This window comes from Thunnus thynnus, chromosome 14, assembly GCF_963924715.1.
Source record: "Thunnus thynnus chromosome 14, fThuThy2.1, whole genome shotgun sequence".
Taxonomy (NCBI): Eukaryota; Metazoa; Chordata; class Actinopteri; order Scombriformes; family Scombridae; genus Thunnus; species Thunnus thynnus.
The window spans coordinates 5,184,752-5,202,757 of record NC_089530.1 but is presented as its reverse complement, the minus strand read 5'-3'; the positions used below and the strand labels follow the sequence as shown (position 1 = coordinate 5,202,757).

Here is an 18,006-nt window from a genome sequence, read left to right as displayed (position 1 = left end):
ATGTTTCAAATTAAAACCTTGCCAGGAACAGGAGGGATTTTAATGGCTTTTAATGTGAAACATTAGCGCAGGAAGTGGTGAGTTTCATTGACAGTAAGTTAGCCACACTTGAAAACCAGCTTAAAGGGAAGCAACTGGAAATAATGAGTGAATAAAAACAGTATTTGTCATAGAGAAGAGAACATCAAAGCAACAGAGCGGCTGTTGTATTGATGGAATCAGTGCTGTTGAAATGTTCACTACACAAAGTTTATCAAGACAAGTAAACACAGAAGAAGTGTTGGGTTCTTATTGACAGAAAAGATCATCAAGAGCAAATTACTCTCAGTAATTTACTAAATTACTCTCTTACTAAATTGTTATTTTTAAAAAAAACACTTAAAACTGTTTCATTGATTGATGAAGTCAGACAGTAAATGACATTTGCCTGTGTTCTATTAAACTATTTTCAATTTACAGTCGTAATAAGGCTACATTAAAATAAGTGAACAGGGGTGGAAAGATTAAGATCACTTTTTCAACTTTTTGACAGGCTGGCTGATATTTTACACACACTACGCTACCATCCGTGCCATCCATCAACGCTTTGCTCTCATTGAAATACATGGGATATTGTGAGTTTTTTTTGACAGATCACAGATTCTGGCATATCACAGAGTCTAAGCAGCACTATGCAGCACCTGTAAGTCCACTTGCCTCCCTGCCTGTAACCACAGGCGAGGACGGGGGGCTGCAGAGTTTTCCCAGGCTCAGCCAAGGTGAATATAAAGGCCAGTCTGTTCGCTCTCTGCCTGCATCTTCTGCTCCATCTCTTTGAACTGGGCGGTCATGTCAGCAGCTCCCTGCCCCCAGCCACCATACCGCCCTTCATGTGCCCACGGGGAGCGATAGGCTGGGCGCCGACAGATCCACACAACACCCAGGACTAATGCACGTACACACACACACTTATACTGTACACTCACACACACACACACACAGGCCCGGTTGTACCCTGTCTGACTACATGAGATGTTGATACTGGCATGTGCGGTACACATAAGACAAAGAGAGGGAGGAGGAATATGGACCATTGCCAATATGTTTGCATTGAGCACATATAGACATTTACAGGCACAAAATTTGAGCCAGACCAGGCCACTGCAACAATCAACTTCTTAAAATATAAAATCCTATATCCTACAACCTCTGTGTACCCATACAATCATTAGAGCAAGAGTAATACTGTTGGCTAGCTTCTCAATTTCAGCTTTTATAAGCAATATAACATTTGTTTTGAGTGAGCCAAACAACAAAATGAATTGTTGGCTTTTACCTAGAAAGCATACATGTCTGTGTGCTCGGTCAAAAACACTCACTGCAAGCAAACAAATCAGGTAACATCACATCCGCCACTTCTTGCTTGTAAAGACACATTGACCACATTTCCATGCACACTATTATTCTGAATATGACAATATTCTGAGTTTGATGTAAACAGCATATTCCGTTTAGATATTTCAAATTAAGCCATATTCTGAATGTAGCATTTTCCCATTAATACACGTGGGATATGCCGATATTTAAAAGCATTCTTTAGACATGTGTACAACACATTCGGACTATGTGTCTCAATTGGGGTTTTTACCGCCGTTTGCAACACACGGCCTCTTGCAACACACGGCCTCTTGCCTGTTTACGGTCAGCTCTGTGCGTTGTAAACAAACCAACTAGCCAAAAGTTCGCAAGGCTAGGATAGAGATGCACGATGGGCCGGTTGTGTAACGCACCCCTGCGCAGGCAAAATGACATATGCTGGAGCAGGAAGGCAGACAGAGGAGAGCAATGAGAGGAGAGTGGAGAGCTGTTTGGGGCGGACTGGAAAAACACAGCGCAATTTCTCCATGACGGGACAGAGGGGATTGGTTATTATCCTGACGTACAGCCTCAATGACTCAAAAACACTCAGCAGTGTGGTAAACATCATGGGACAACCTAGATACTGGATGTGCCTGTAACTATACATTCATAGTATCAATCATATCAGTATCGCTTATAAATATCAGGCAGCAGCTCACTAATGTTTTTCACCTTACTGGTTTAATTCACTGCCTGCGGCGATCTCGTGTTTTCCGTTCCCACTGGAGCAGAGGGAAACCTTGAAAACGCTCTGCATGTAAACAGGAATATTAGTAGAGTATTCATTTCCATTAATCCATGTAAACAGCTTAGTAGGAATGTTGTCTTTTTTGGAATAAGGGCAAAAACCGGAATATTTTGTGCATGTAAACATAGTCACTGTGTAAATAAGCAACCTGTAATGTTCCTCCAACAATGAAAGGGATTCAGTAAGTCTTAACTTGAGAAGGGCACCACTCTGTACCATTTTGATTAAAAAAAAGTTTGCTTTTTGCTGTTCAAAAAGACCATCAGACTGCTGTTTACTAAATGATATAGGGTTAAGTGAACGACAGCTAATTCTAGCTAACGCACATAAATACTTTACAATAACTTAACTTTTACAGCTTAATCACTTAAATAGAGATCTCCGGACATTCAGTGCAGAGCAGCAGCTTGTCGTTAGCGTTAGCTTAGCAGCTAAAGGGGACACGGTGCTCAACACCAGGATCAGTTTAGGTTTCTGATATCTCTAGCTTGAACTGTCAGAAATAACTTGCCAGCAGTTTCTCATTTTGATATTAAGTAGACAACTCCATAGCGTTCACTAACAAATATATTTCCACTTTTGACTGTAATGATCAGAATAATGAAGAAGTCATTTTATAAACCGTATCACAGTAAAGTAGCTATTACCACTAAATGTGAGCTACATTAAGTCGACATGGTTTCCTAGATACTAAATTTTCAAGTTCTTTCATGTTGACTTCCATCATAATTTCCTAAAGCTTCTTATTTGTTTAGTGTAATCAAATCAAAACAAATATACTGTATGTCTAAGAGAGCGTGCTCATATCAATTGTCATATCATTTTTATATTAATTTGTAGCACTCAACAGTTGTACATTTTTTACAGTAACACTGCACACAGGCAAGTTTATACACAAAATAGTCAGGACATGCTGTCATTTTTGATACACAAACACACTAATAGAAACACTAGAAAGAAAAGGTTACGCATTCATTCATTAAAAAACATGTTGAAATATGCTCACACACGCCAAGCGTCTTTGCCTAGACAAACACAAAAACACAAGCAGCTACACATGTACACATTCTCTCTGATGCACTAAAAACTAACACTAATCAGACCCTCATTTTCCGGCCGCAGTGACGTTAAGCTGGCCATGCAGGTAGAGCACACAATCACACTGGCAGAGGATCAGACAGCCGGCTTCCAAAGGTCACAATTCTGTTATTTATACAATCCATATCTGACTCATACTGTGATTGTTACGCAGTGAGCAAAACAGACACAATGGACGCATTATAAATCATTGGGTCCATATTAAGTATTTGGAGGATTTATGAAACACACCTGGCTCATGCCAAAATGAAGATTATGGTGTTTGTCGTAGCAACAAAGCAGCAAATACACAAGTCATGGTGTCCGGAGGCTAGTGCATGCATGTGTTTGAGCGAGGGTGTGTTTATTTCAGTGTCTATTATAGAAGAAGCAGATGTTTCAAACTACAATGATCAAATTCAGAGATGTGAAACTTATGTGTGTTTATCTGCGCATGCAAGCTGTATAACTGTTCATGGGAAAAGACAGCAACAGTAAAGGAGACAACTGTGAAAGCAAGATAAATACACACTGGTATTAACAACATATAAAAACTCTCCTCTCTCTTTCTGTCTCCCTCTGATGAGTTCAGGTCAATCCAGCCAAGAATGCTGCTTGGCTCAGACTCTCAGGAAGGACCCTTTTAGAGATTCTGGCCCTCCATCAGGTCACACACTCTTCCTCTTCCAGAAGGCCCTGCGCACACATAAATCAAACAATCTCCCAGCGCTCCCCCCATTATTTGTGACATCTATCTGGATGGGCATGCATGCAGTGGAGGATGTGGTCGTTCACCAGGCCCCGCTAGGCCAGAATCCCGGGCCAGAGGAGAGGGGCGGAGGCTGGGATTTAAACAAAATCTCTGGCCTGGATGATAATACTCCCCATGTTGTTTTTTCCTTTGACAAATGAAAGCCTTAAAACTTGCTGTGAAGATATAGGAAGTTGCAGTAGTTAGGGGGTTATAAGTCCAAGTTTCCTGGAAGTTATGGGAAACTGCAATAGTTTGTTATAAAGTTTTAAGTACAAGTTTCCTGGCTATAAAACAAGGGAAAAGAGTACATTCATGTGCACCTATACAATACACTCACACAGACACTGACTCATACAACAAGTTGCATATCTGACCCAAGAGACCGTAAATGAAGAGTGAAGTACTGCAAATCCCTTAAATCCACTGTAATTTCCAGGAAGACTGTGTTTGTGTGTGTGTATACGTATGTGTGTGTGATTGGAGTTGGCAAAGTAGCCAGGCTGTTGGAGGGATGTTTAATTAGCTTAAGGTGGTGCAGCAGGGAAGACAGCCAACTGGCCTTACACACCCTTGTCCTCGACACACATGCACTTGTAGACACTCCACTTCTTAAGTGCATCTGGCTCTTTGGGCTGAGCACAGTGCTCAGTACATGAAAAAAGTTTCCAGCTGCCACCTGCTGCTTCGCTCACTTTTCATTACTCCTGAGTGAGAACGCACAGCACAAATTACAGCAACCAGCAACCTTTCATTTACTTTTACTTTCTTTCAGAACTTAACAAAGCCAGTGTTGTGACCTTTATATACCCCTTAAACATACATATATAATATTTAATACAGACAAGCATACATGTACTGTATGCATGTCTGTATTGTATTACCATGCTTCACCAAACAACAGGTAAACACACACAAACCTGGAAACTTCTCTGTAGTGCGTCATGGTAAAAAGCATTACCACACCACAAAACACAGTAATATGTTTTTTTTAACAACTTTTTTTAGTAACAACTAGTGCAAGAGATTACAATTTGAAATTCAGTAATTACAACTTGTTTGCCATCTTACAGGTAGTTTGATGGAGGGTTGATATCAGTTTGGTCTCTGTATTTTCATTGGACAGACTGGTCCGGTACGTGCTAGCTCGTGGCGGATGGAGGTATGGGGATGTGGTTAGAGTCGTAAGCTGTGAGAACAATGCAGCTTGACTGACAGGATGAGACTTTTCATGTAGTCACCGCTGCAGACTGGCTGCTTGTTAAAACACAACGTCTCATATTGCTTTTCTACACAAGTTAAATGAGGATGATGTAACGTGGGTGTGGAGGCTCTGGAGGCACCTTTAATGGAGCTGATGGCTGAGAACTGAAAGTTAAGTAACAAGTAATTAACTGATTACTTTTGCTGTTGAGTTGTCAGTTAAGTATTGTTATTACTTTTTAATGAGTAATATGTAATATGTAAGGGATTACATTTTTCAAGTAATTTGCCCAACATCAGTTATTCATTTGAATAGGACATATATTGCTTTCCTTCTGTGACCAATGAAAGAAAAACAGAGTAAATCCAGAAAAATTGGAAGGACTTCTCTCTTGATGTAGACTAATTCATATGAACTACAGAACCAGTCAAAAGTCTGAACACACCAAAGTGTGTATATATACCTATAAAGCTTTTGCACTGCTGTACAGTGTGTCTGATGAGCTTTCAAACTGAACTTCTTGGATTAAATTTCATTTTATGTAGCGACATGATCACAGCCCATAGCGTTGCTTTATCATGGTGCTACTTTCAGTGCAACACCCTCCTCCCCCTCCCAAACACACACACACACACACACACACACACACACTAAGATTTCCTGAACAATTGCTGCTAAAGATGAAAGATGATGGTGATGAAGTGTGAGCGACATTCACGGCTTACCTTGAGAAAGTGTAGGTTAAAAAAATGTAAATGGCACATCTGGGAATTCTTCACCAGATGACCCCAAAATTCACACATATCCCATGAAGAACAGTCACATAATTGGCTGCCTAAGAACAAAATATTATCTCACATCTTCATCGAAACTCAATAACCCTCCCTGGCCGTAGGTTATGTCCCAAACACGCACACAAAAACTCACACACAGACACACACACACACACACACACACAAATACACACACACACACATCTCCCCTTCTGTCAAGACACACCTTTGACCTCAGAGTTTGCTGGTGTGCGGCCAGGCAGAATGACATCACTTCCTTTTGGCAACTTGACAGGCGCTTCATCACTGAAGTGGCCCCAGGCTTAAGAGAGCAGTGGAAGAACAAAAAAACAAAAAAAACAATAATGATAATAATTATACCTTCACACGTAATGACCAGAGCCCATGGGCCACAATACATAACAGCTGGGCCTGGGAGCTGTCAGACAGCTAGATAGTGAGCGAACACTCAGTCCTAACCAAAGACAGATGTGAATTATAGCTTGTGACACATAGCCGCATGGTTTGTAACATGTTGGAGGCTGGTTTAGATCTAAAGATCTTAATATACTCTTGCAGGATGACTTTCAAAACACCGAAAATCAACATTAGAGTTTGACATAGGTCAACCTGTCACCAGTTGCAGCCTGCAAAAGAGTTGTTGCATGTATTTGATAAAAAAAAACAACGCTTACTTGCGGTCCTTTGCAGTGGTGTGTGTGCATGCAAGTGTGTGCATGAAGATGGCTGGGTAATGAGAGGAGGTGATTAATGCTGCAGGCCAGATGAGGGCAGAGATAGAGGAACAGGCCTTGCCACAACACCTACACTCACCGTTATGGTGCCTTCAAGCTCTGTTTATTCTCAGGTCTCTCCATCACATACACTGTCTGTATTTTTCTTTCTCATCATCACACACTCTCAGCCACTCCTACATTCCCATTCCCAATGCAATCACAATTTCACTCTTTTAATTACACTACCACTCATACTCATGCCTACACACCCTGATCAACCTCTCCATTGGAGTGAAACAGGTCGGTGAGCTGTATATTCAAATCATAACAAACCAAAGCTAGCTTGCACAGCTAATAACATGATGACCCACATCATGCTCAGACAGACAAAATGTGTCCCAAGTGGAATGTGATGGTTGATATGAACCTTACTGTATAAACAATACTAACCTCTGATCTAATATTGCTGCACAGGTTGTTCTGACATAAGCGAAACAAAACAAAAAAGATGCACAGTGTATACTGGTAAATTGTTAGTACACCGTGCACTGTCCTGTTACTTTTTACGTGAGACACCAATGTCACCAAGACATTGTTTGGACTTGAGACAAAAAGTGACCTGGAAAAATTCTCGACACGTGACGGTAACAGGAATAGACACAAAACATTCATATAGATGTAGTGTTCTTAGATTTAGCTATGCTACACTGAGACAGAAGATTCCATGCTGATACTTTTGCATGAGCTATGTTGAGAGACAGCAGCTCCATGCATGCTTACATTTTTGTGTGATAGTAGGTGCATACAACATTCTTGTAAATGCTCCAAGAGTTACGAGCTTCAATTAAAATGACCTAGCATGTAGCTTTAGCACTGCTAAGTTCTGTCTTTTATCTGATTTTTCTCTTCATCACATTTCCTGTAACATAGTAGTTACCTTACAATGACAACTGATTGCAGTTCATACTTTAGTCACCATTGTTCTGTCACTGCATAGTACATTTATTCTACAGTGAGCACACAATAATACATCATCTCTCTATTGAAGGAGGGGGAGAAAAGACAACACTGGTAGAATGAAAAGATTCTCCTGCAGATGTTTGGACAGGCAGGTATAGTGCAGTGATGATAGGGACTGTGATGAAAATTAAAGAAAAATTACAGCATGTGTTTGTTGGATCAGGTGGGAAATGTTCTGAGTAGTTTTTATGAGTTTCCCTCCCACACTTCAATAAACTAAATATGCCTTACTTGAAAGAGTAATCCAGTACTCTTTCCAACCCGAACACACACACATGTCCCAACTTTTTTTGTAATCTAGTGATCTCATGCTCATTGCATCTGGCCTCAAGTGATCATAATGGAGCAAGTTCAATTCCCTCAGCACACCCTGTTTTCTACATTAGCCCTGTTCTTGCGCTTGTGACAGTCAATGATAGGCATCTGACTCATTCATCATGGGGTTAACACTGTTGAAATCAATGTGCGTGTGTGTGTTTGTTTTGAATTGAGGTTTGCATCATAGTTGAACACCTACGCCCTATTTTATCCAACTTTCAATTCAAACATAAATACATACACAAAAAATCACATCTCCAGAGCTTTACTCATACCCTACCCTCTTGGCAGTGTGGCAAGAGGAAAAAATAGTTTTACCTCTTTAACTTTCATATATGCAGGAGCAACAGAAGTGCAATTCCTTGTTCTGTTTGACTGAAGCTGCACCTACTAAAGGCACATCTTCATAAACACACACAAACAACATACACAGACATCCATGTGTGCAGATGTGAAGTGATCCCTACAGTGTCCTTGCTCCCACTGGATAATAAAGTCAGCTCATGTCAAATGTAGCTGCATGTGTAAAATGAGCAGAGAGACTACAGGGAGTGCAGAAGTGGGAAGATCACAACCGGACCAACTGTTTTCATTCAAACAGGAGACACAGCCAGTCATATTCAAGCATTCTCATCTGCATCAGGAGGGAAAGAGCAGCGGGCTCAAACGGTGGACAGCAACGACCCCTACTGGCAGGACAGTAAACTGCCAAGTCAATGACAATTCATTGAACATAATTAACACTTTTCACTCACACTGACTCACAATCTAATCACTGGCATGTGAACTAATATTTTCATTCCGTGACTGTTAAACCAAGTTATTGATGTTTATAAGAGGAATGTGACCATATGCTATACTGCTACACTAATGAAATGAAATGGTCCAAGAGTTAAACTGAGTCTCTGGAAAACTGTTTAAGACCAGAGAAAAGCAGATGTGGAATGATTGAACTCTTAACCTCAAAATTTACAATACAAAGAAAAAAAAAATCTTGACTTGAAAATCTATGATTTTAAGGATTTGCTGTGGGCATGATTTGAGAATTTATAACAATTTAAATTACTTGTGAAATCAAATTTCACATCATGCAAGATGTAAAATTTGACATCCACTTTAAACAAATGATTATTATATGATACAATATGAAGTCAGCTTATAGCCTACTGTAAGTGTAACTGTACTTCCCTTTTTAAGCCTGAGTCTGTGCAGAGATGGAGAGATGCTGCCCCCTGCTGACCGCGAAGCTGGAATACTATTTCAGTCTGTAGTCTGTACTCAAATAATCATGCTTACCTGCTTTGTTGCCACCATTTCCATGATGTTTTTGTCAAGTTTGTCCTAAAATATGTATATAAATGACATAATGTGTCTTTGTTGGTATAAAAAATATCGGTTTCACATCAGATAATGCAAATATATTCTAATGCCTCCCTATATGCTTAGATAAATTCTCTGTGTAGACTTTTGTGTGTCTATAAGTGAATTTAAGAGATCTTACTGTAGCCTGTTTTATGGTATTTGGTATGATTCTATGATGTAACAGTAATATTCCTGTTGACTCGTGGTTTATGTGTAAGGGTTCCCAGTTACGTTACATTTAAAGCTGTATCACTGTTCTTGTTCTCGTTACGAGCTTCAATGGTCACAAAGAGATGCGACAAGAATCCCGGTGTGAATAGGATTTATATCTTTTTTCAACAAAACGAAATTAATTCACATAAATATGCGATAGATCGCTATCAAAAGACTGCTCCAGGTGAGGCTCGAACTCACAACCTCGGCATTGCTCTACAGTGTACTGTCATATAAGTACCGCGCGCTAACCGATTGCGCCACTGGAGCTCACTACAAGCCAGCCGCAGTTCAGTTTATAAACAAGCAACATCTAATCAATTGTTCCTGTGTCGTCTGTCTGAATTTATTTGATGACGCTGTTACTAAAGCTACTCACAAACGTTTATATTTGAGGTGAAAGTATGAAAACACAACGGTAGGCTCAACGAATAATGTTGAAATGACAGCTACTTTCTAACACGCAGCGCCATTTAGGGCACACAAAATAATACAAACGATGTCACTATGGACCCAAATTTGAATTTATGGCCAGATAATGTGTCGGCTGGGACTTTTCATGACCTCCAGGACCCTGCGTCTTGCTAATGAAACCGAGCACAGAGCGGCGCTGCTTACCAGCTGGCTGTCGAGCTCAGGTCACGAGGATGGGTCAATGACGTCATGCAAAACAGACACACGAGGAAACATTCATACTACTTATATTCATCTTAAGATTTGTGGATATCAATAACAAATGTGATTTTTGTAAAAATGAAGAAGACAACCTAACATCTTTTTTATGAATGTCAGTACACATCAGGATTCTGGGGGAAAAAATTGAGGATTATTCTGACACTCAATCCAACCATTCAATTAAGCAGGAAGCCAAGGATGTAATATTATACTATGAAAACAAAAACCAGACTGTCAGTTTATTAATTTTACCGGGAAAATTTCACATCCATAAGTCCAAGTTCTGGAGGTCTAGAAAGTATTTTGAGTTTATCCAAGTTATAAACAATAAGAAATGTGCTCATACAGTTATTACGCTCCAAGACTTTTGAAAGAAATCTGATTTTATTGCCTACCTTTTCTGATAAGTTACTTTCTATCTATTTATTTATTATTACTATTTACCATTTGTCCTGTTACCTTGTTGACGGTATCGACAAACTCAAAGTGAAGTCATGTCTTTTATGTTATCTTTATTTCATTATGATGCCAAATTGTTTTCTGTTATTGTATTATCGTCACACACATTGCAAGTGATGCTTTCTTTAAATAAAGTGATGGAGAAAGAAAAACTCATATTACTTATCATTTTATGATAATGTGCACCTGTGATACCCAAATGTTGCAATACTGAACCTCTTGTTTACCTGCACGCAATAAAAAAAAATCACAAAACAAATGTCTTTACGGTCATTCAACCGTTGTTTAAATGTAGAGTGGCAAATATAGCAAACTGTTACCCATAGTTTTCTGGTGTGCCTTCCTCCTCATAACCAGCAGATGAAAGGTGTTTTTAGGCACAATATAATATCTAGCCCAATTAAATGTCCAACAAGTAGCACAGCCTAATGTAGTTTTATTGATATTGGGACAGGTTCAATTAAGTTAATTAAAAGTACATTGATAATGCACTAAACCAAATAACAACAACAACTCTCATCATAATCTTAGACAAATTGGTAATAGTTTAGTAACACCCAACAATTACAGAGGACAGCAGCTGTTCTCTAATGGTAGCAGATAATGTGAATTTTGATACAGACATTCTGAGACGCCACATTCATGTTCTCTGTTTAGACTTTTCACTGTAAGCTTAATTTTAAAGGGGATAGGAAGATTGGGATGGACATGATAACAATGTTTATGTGTTTCATGTGTTGTTTTTATGTGTTTTTATGTGTTCAGCATTTCATTTCTTTGCTGCTTAATGTCCAGCCATTGTCTATCTGTCTCTTGTTTATCAACCTATTTTTACTGGTATACTGCCATATTGTGTTACACTGTGGTCCATTTCAAACATTTTCACTGTACAGATTGTACCTGTGTGGACGCATTGTACGTTACATTGTGTTGTTAATGTGTACATGGTGTTATATTGATCTGCAATGACCTGAACAGAATATCCACTAAGAAGATAGTAAACTATCTATTTATTAACTAACTGACTACTTATTAACTTTTTTGTAAATATTTACATGGAAAATCTTACCTTTAATCAATATCTTCCTCCCTTTTATACATGTTTATCAAATAATGTGTTTTTTGTAGTCTTACTGTTGTAGGCATCCATGATCCAGCTGTAAGTGCATGAATGTATAGTAATGCATGATTACTACAAGTGACCTGCATGGTTGCATGTGTAAAAAACAGTTTTAGATTAGCATATCACGATAAGTTGTCATTAATAACACTAACTATTCCTTTAATACTAACATCAATATTAATTGTGTATAATTATTGTGATTCCTTGATTGGATTGGAATCTATAGGCCCCTGATGCAGCTTTTGTCTTGAGCTAAAGAATTGAAGAAAGATGCTGTAATGTAAAGAAAAGATTGAGGCAAATTTGTTTTGTGTTGTAAATGAGAACCACAATTCACAGAATAACTTCTATGGAGTCATTTCTTTAGAGATGGGATAGAAAAACAATTACATGGCAAGAAAACAGTTGTGTTATGTCACTGTGCATAGGTGCATATTAAATATGGCATAATTAATAACATGTAAAATGAAGGGTCTCCACACTCTGAAAGCCAAACGACAGAAGTGCTAATGAGATTGTATTGTATTGTGAGAGCTATGCATTTGTTTTTCCTCTTTGATAAATATTTTGTAGCATATCGTGAAAATTGTATCCATTCATTATCAGAAATACATGTGAGAATTACACTAGTAAATCTTTTACTGTGTATGGAAACAAATAGATACAATCAGTGCCAACAGATCAACTCATGTTCACATTTTGCTGCTTTTATTTGTGCTCACATCCATATTATACAGTTTTAAGGATAAATATTGAATAGCTCTCTGAATACAGCTCTCACTGTATTTTCTCATGTTAATGTCACTCCCACATACATATAGTTTGAATATTTCAGCAGTGAGATAGCATTTAGTGCTCTAAGCCTTTGATAAGACACACTTCCTCCAAACTAATCAACCAGTCATCTCAAATATGTAAAATAAAATAAAATGATGAACTATGGGAGAACAAACTTGTTTTTCATGCCGTTTTAAACAACTGATTTTTTTGTTCAGTGCCACCATTAGTGTTGTCTGTTGTTGCCACACAATGGTGCGACTCCGTTTCAGTCAATGAGTCCAGCATCATAAAGTCTCCATTGGGCTACTAGGTTGCCTTCAGAGTAGTAATGTACACTGTTAAAGATTTTTCTGTCAAAAAATGGTAAAAAAAAAAAACAAAAAAAAAAACAGGCAGCAGGGTTGCCATTAATTTACTTTATAATTAGTGGTGTCTTGCTGTTGCTGAAATTAACAGTTTGTTGCTGTTTTTATAAATACAGCATACAACTGTTATTTTCTACTTTTACAGTAAAATACTGCCAAAAGGATTGCAATTCATTACTGTTAATTTGCACTTTTTTCACAAGAGGTACAATTACAGATTTTTACTGTAAACTGCAATATGTACAACATGCTACTCAACACACTATTAAGTAATTGACTGCTAGCATTGAGGAGTACAATCAGTTTTGTTAAACTTTTAAAGTATTTTTTTCCTTACCTTGCGACTTGATATTACTCACTTACAGTATTTACAACAGTGAATAACCATAGCCATTTGAATTGTGTCTTAAAATGTTAAGATACAACTGTCTCACTTTATTAACATTTTAAATGAAGATGCTAAACAGGTGTACAGAAATAGAAAGTAATAAAAAAAAAGCAATGCATCAAACTCATTCAGGTAATTAAACCTGCATTTCAGTCATTTAAAAAGTAAATACTTAAACAAGTAATGCAGACTGTCTGAACAGTGTACACAAATAAAGACATAAAACATTATAAAAATATTAACATATTCCTCTAATGCAAGCTGTAACTGTCCAAGTTAAGTGTGTATTTATAAGAGTTTGTAGTGAAGGAATGACTGAGAAAGTGACTGAGTGAATGTCAGTCACTATGAGTGCATGACTGAGTGAGGGAGTTGGTCAGTGAATATCAGTGAGTGAGTGAGTGAGTAAATGAAAAGTGCGGCTAAGCGACTGAGTGTGTAGGTGGGTGAGAGGCATCACTGACTTATACAAAGTCCCATCCCAAAGTCCAGTAGTATCTTTAGTAGACAACACACAAGGGTTGACTGATTTCATCTTTTTCTGGGTGACTTTCTGTCTGCATCCACTGAAATATACTGTATATAGTATTTTATTGAAGCATTTATTTTCAGTAGTCTAAAACAAAACTCCTCCATGAAATAATCTTGATAACACTGACTCTCACTGACTTGTCTATTGTCTAGAGATAAACCCTTACAAGAAAGGGGGCTATAGATAATTCAGTCACCTTTCAGCAGTTATTGGCAACGCTGCTTGTTGGTCTGACATTCTTCTTCACGAAGCACAGGTGACTCATGGAGCTCCTGAGGGCGTCACGATACATGGAGCTGGAGAAACAGTAGATGACAGGGTCCAATGCGCTGTTTAGGTAGGTGAAGCTGATAGACACCATAAAGAGCTGGGTGATCCGTGTGTAGGATGTGCAGTCCTCGGGGTAGAACGTCTTGATGTAAATCCCACCCAGGCCTGTGACTATAGCTGGCAGGAAGCAGATGGTAAACACCAAACTGATCACCCCTATTGCTAGGATGGCTCTCCACATGCTCTTCTGCTGGTTCATCTGCCGTTGGCGCAGGTAGCTGGTAATCCGGACCGAGCAGAACAGCAACATGAACCAGGGCAGGAAGAACTCTGCAATGTAGGCCACATAGTGCACCTTTATCACCAAAGGAGGTACTTCGTAAGAGCTAAAGCTGCGACACAGGGCAAGGTTGTCATGCTGGTGCAGGAGGTTGATGGTCAACAGCGGAATCCGAAGGGCAATCACCAAAATCCAGATCAGGCCTGCAATCTTCCCTGCCTGAGTTAAGGTCATACGGCTGATGCTATGATGTGGGTGGATCACCTTAAAGTAACGATCCAGTGCCACAGTTGTCATGAATGCAATACTAGCAGAGCGATTGACAGACAGCATGAAGAGGTTGATGCGGCACCAGACCTGTCCAAACACCCAATTGTCCCCATTCAGGTGAGTGTCGATACGGAAAGGCACACTGATGAGGAGCAGGAAGTCAGCTAGAACCAGATTAAAGAGATAGAGAGTGTGGGGTTTCCAGGACTTCATGTGGAAATAAAAAATCCAGATGGCTGCTATGTTGCCTGGCAAGCCCACTATCATCTCAATGATCATGAAAATCAGCGCAGTCGATGTTCCATATTGGTTGGGTTTGCAGTGAAAGAAAGTGGTTTCATTCATCACCTCGGGGATACCAGCAGAAGCCATTTCACCAGTAAATGCAGTCTGATCTCTCAAGTTTTTGCTCCTTTTTCAGCAGATCTTTCAGCAGAAACTTGAAGAGGAGAGAAGGACAGAGAAAAGTATTATAGACCTCAATATTACATGGCCCAAATAGTTGAAGCACCAATGTGTAGGATTTAGAGGCATCTGGCAGTGAGGTTGCAGATTGCAACCAACTGAACACCCCTCCCACTCCCTTTCCCTTTCATAAGAGTTAGATGAGAAGATCGATACCACTTTCATGTTTCTTCACTAAACATGAAGCTACAGCCAGCATCCAGTTAGCTTAGCTTAGTATAAAGACTGGAAACAAGGGGAAACTGCTAGCCTGGCCACCTACCAGTGCCTCCATAGCTCATCAGTCAACACTATATATCTTGTTAGGTTAACAAGATATATTTTGAGATATAAAACAAGATATTGATCTGCATAGTCAGTGACAGACAAATATGAGAGTGCTATCAAACCGCTCATCGAATTATCTGCAAAATGTCAAGCTTTTCTTTTAATCTAAACTTTCTATACATGATAAAGCAGTGTTTTAATTTTTAAGTGAAAAATAAGAGAGACATGTCAGCCAGAACATGTTCTTTTAGAACCGTTACAATATATGATTTAATGTGTATAATCGTATGCCAAAAGAATTTCACCTTTTCCCATCCATTTATATCCTACAAAACCTAGTTCAGCATTCTTTATTTTGCACATTAATGATGAAAGATACACAGATAATGACCATCGCAAGTTTTCTAGAGCTTAAACTCAAATGAACATGTGATACAGTAGAGGTAAAAAGTTGAAATTTAAGGACTCACCTGTATCCGTTTGTAGTATTAAATTTGTTGGCTCCCTAAGAAACCTGCTTGCACTCCTTCTCTCAAGTCAGCGTTGGCTTCCTGGCCACACTGTGTATAAAAGCTGGCGTTCTCAGAGGGCTTGTCATAACATGAGGATGATGGGTGACGAAGGTTCCAGAGAAAAGTAGCGGTGAGTTAAGCATGTCTGGTATTTGAGATCACAGTTGTGTGTAAGATTTAGTGGCATGTAGTGGAAAAGACTTGGTAGAAATGGAATATAATATTCATAAGTATCCCAGGTAGCAAAATTGGTGTGGCCCAGCTCGGCCCATACCTGACACTTTCTGCACTTTCATCCGGTCCACGTACCGCATGGAATGATGGCACTTGGGCGGTCAGCTCCTGTTTCCCAGATCTGGGCCACAATCAAGCTGTATCTCAACCAAGAAAAAAACAGATAAAACAGAACTGGCCCACATCCAAAATACACAAACCTGAAAGCATCACATCTTTATAAAAAAAAGGCCCACATTTGATTTTGGATATTTGGGCCATATTCGCTATTTTACATGCAGGCCATTTAAGGCTCACATTTTCCATGCCAAAAGAAGGCCAGCAGTGCCGCATCATTGCCTGAACTGGCCCACTTCTGTATGCTATGTGTGTATAATAGTGTATAATAAGCTGAAAATAAGAATTGTTTTGTTTTTGTTACCTTAAAATGAGCTTCTTATATCTACAGAGGGAGCGGGTCCTCTTCCATGGCGCCCACCATGTTGCACTGCCATGTTTCTACAGTAGCCCAGAAACGACAAACCAAACACTGGATCTAGGGAAGATTTTTCCACCATGGGTTCTCCTACGCACTTGGAAGACCTTTGCGATCTTGACCCTGACCTTTGTAAAATTATGTGACATCTGCCCTGTCCTGTCTGGTCCTCATTTCATCACATCTACTGCACTTTATTTCAACTCATTTAGGTGATTTATGAAGTGTCCATGTGCCATCCCGAGCACATAGACAACTCCTGACTTAAAGGTCCCCTCCAGACATGTATTAAGATAAATACTCTGCTTGGGGCAATAATGTGTCTCTGAGATGGTTGTTCCACACAAAAAATAATTACCACCTTAAAATCCTTAAAATGGCATCTACTCCTCCCTCATTAAAAACTCAGAATTGATGATTATGCAAATTTATTTCATTTCAGAAGTTTAACTGCTAGACACAAGATACTACTTTACCTACTTTACTGTAAAGTCCTTTCTCAGTGTATGTGCACTGGAGGCTTCAAGTTTCCACTTCACACTTGTGTAAGTTGAATACTGGAACACAATTAGCTTCCAGACTAATTGTGATGTGACAAATCATGCTTAAAATCTGATTTTCAATGAGCACAGCGAAACTTTCCACTTTCAGCAGATGAAAGTGAAAACAGTCTTCTCAAACTCTGCACATACATCATTCTGCACAGTGAAGCTCAAACATCCAACTGAAGCAACAAGAAGAAAAATATATTTTTGATTGAAGGGGGACTTTGAGGGGAAATGTATCTTGCAGCCAGATAAAACACAGAACACAGACTTAAGCATAAAACATAGTAAATACATAGACCACAAAATTACAAAACATGTAAGGACATGCAAATCATTTCATCTCATCTAATCTTGTCTTAAGTTGTTTTCCATTTACTAACTCATTCCATCTCATTTCAAGTCATCTTCTCTCTAAATTACTTTAAATTTAATTTGGGTGCATTCAATTCAGAGTACCAGACTGACTGAACATTGATAAATGACTTTCAAAAACAAGCAAAGGTTTTTCTGCTAATTTCCCTAACCAAACTCTCCTTGGTTACTCAATATGCATCAATATGTGACACACACACTGTACACACATGCACAAAACTCAGCCCGGCTCACTACTGTGTGAAGAGTCCGACCTTTGTCAGCTTGATAACTTTATGGTCACTGACTTTCATGCGGCGGTGTAGTCCCCTTTCCGAGAAGGTGTGTTTGCTAGAATCGCTGGACTCTGATCTGGAGGTCCACCATTCATCTAACTGTTTTATTAGAGTA

The 18,006-nt window shown here is 39.1% G+C and overlaps 1 protein-coding gene and 1 non-coding gene across 2 annotated transcripts; both read right to left on the bottom strand.

The window, feature by feature from the left end:
• Positions 1-9,777: 9,777 nt before the first annotated feature.
• Positions 9,778-9,871, bottom strand: trnai-uau (transfer RNA isoleucine (anticodon UAU)). Its single transcript has 2 exons — positions 9,834-9,871; positions 9,778-9,813 (listed from the first exon to the last, which is right to left on the bottom strand). It is a non-coding gene; the product is annotated as a tRNA-Ile (tRNA).
• Positions 9,872-14,031: 4,160 nt separating this feature from the next.
• On the bottom strand, positions 14,032-15,047 carry hcar1-3 (hydroxycarboxylic acid receptor 1-3). Its single transcript, XM_067611116.1, has one exon. It carries the CDS (start codon positions 15,020-15,022, stop codon positions 14,123-14,125), a length of 900 nt encoding a protein of 299 aa, XP_067467217.1. The 5' UTR covers positions 15,023-15,047; the 3' UTR covers positions 14,032-14,122.
• Between the last annotated feature and the right edge of the window lie 2,959 nt (positions 15,048-18,006).

Excerpts from the sequence above, each read along its gene's own strand:
- hcar1-3 (XM_067611116.1), bottom strand. The coding sequence starts at position 15,022 with ATGATCATTGAGATGATAGTGGGCTTGCCAGGCAACATAGCAGCCATC.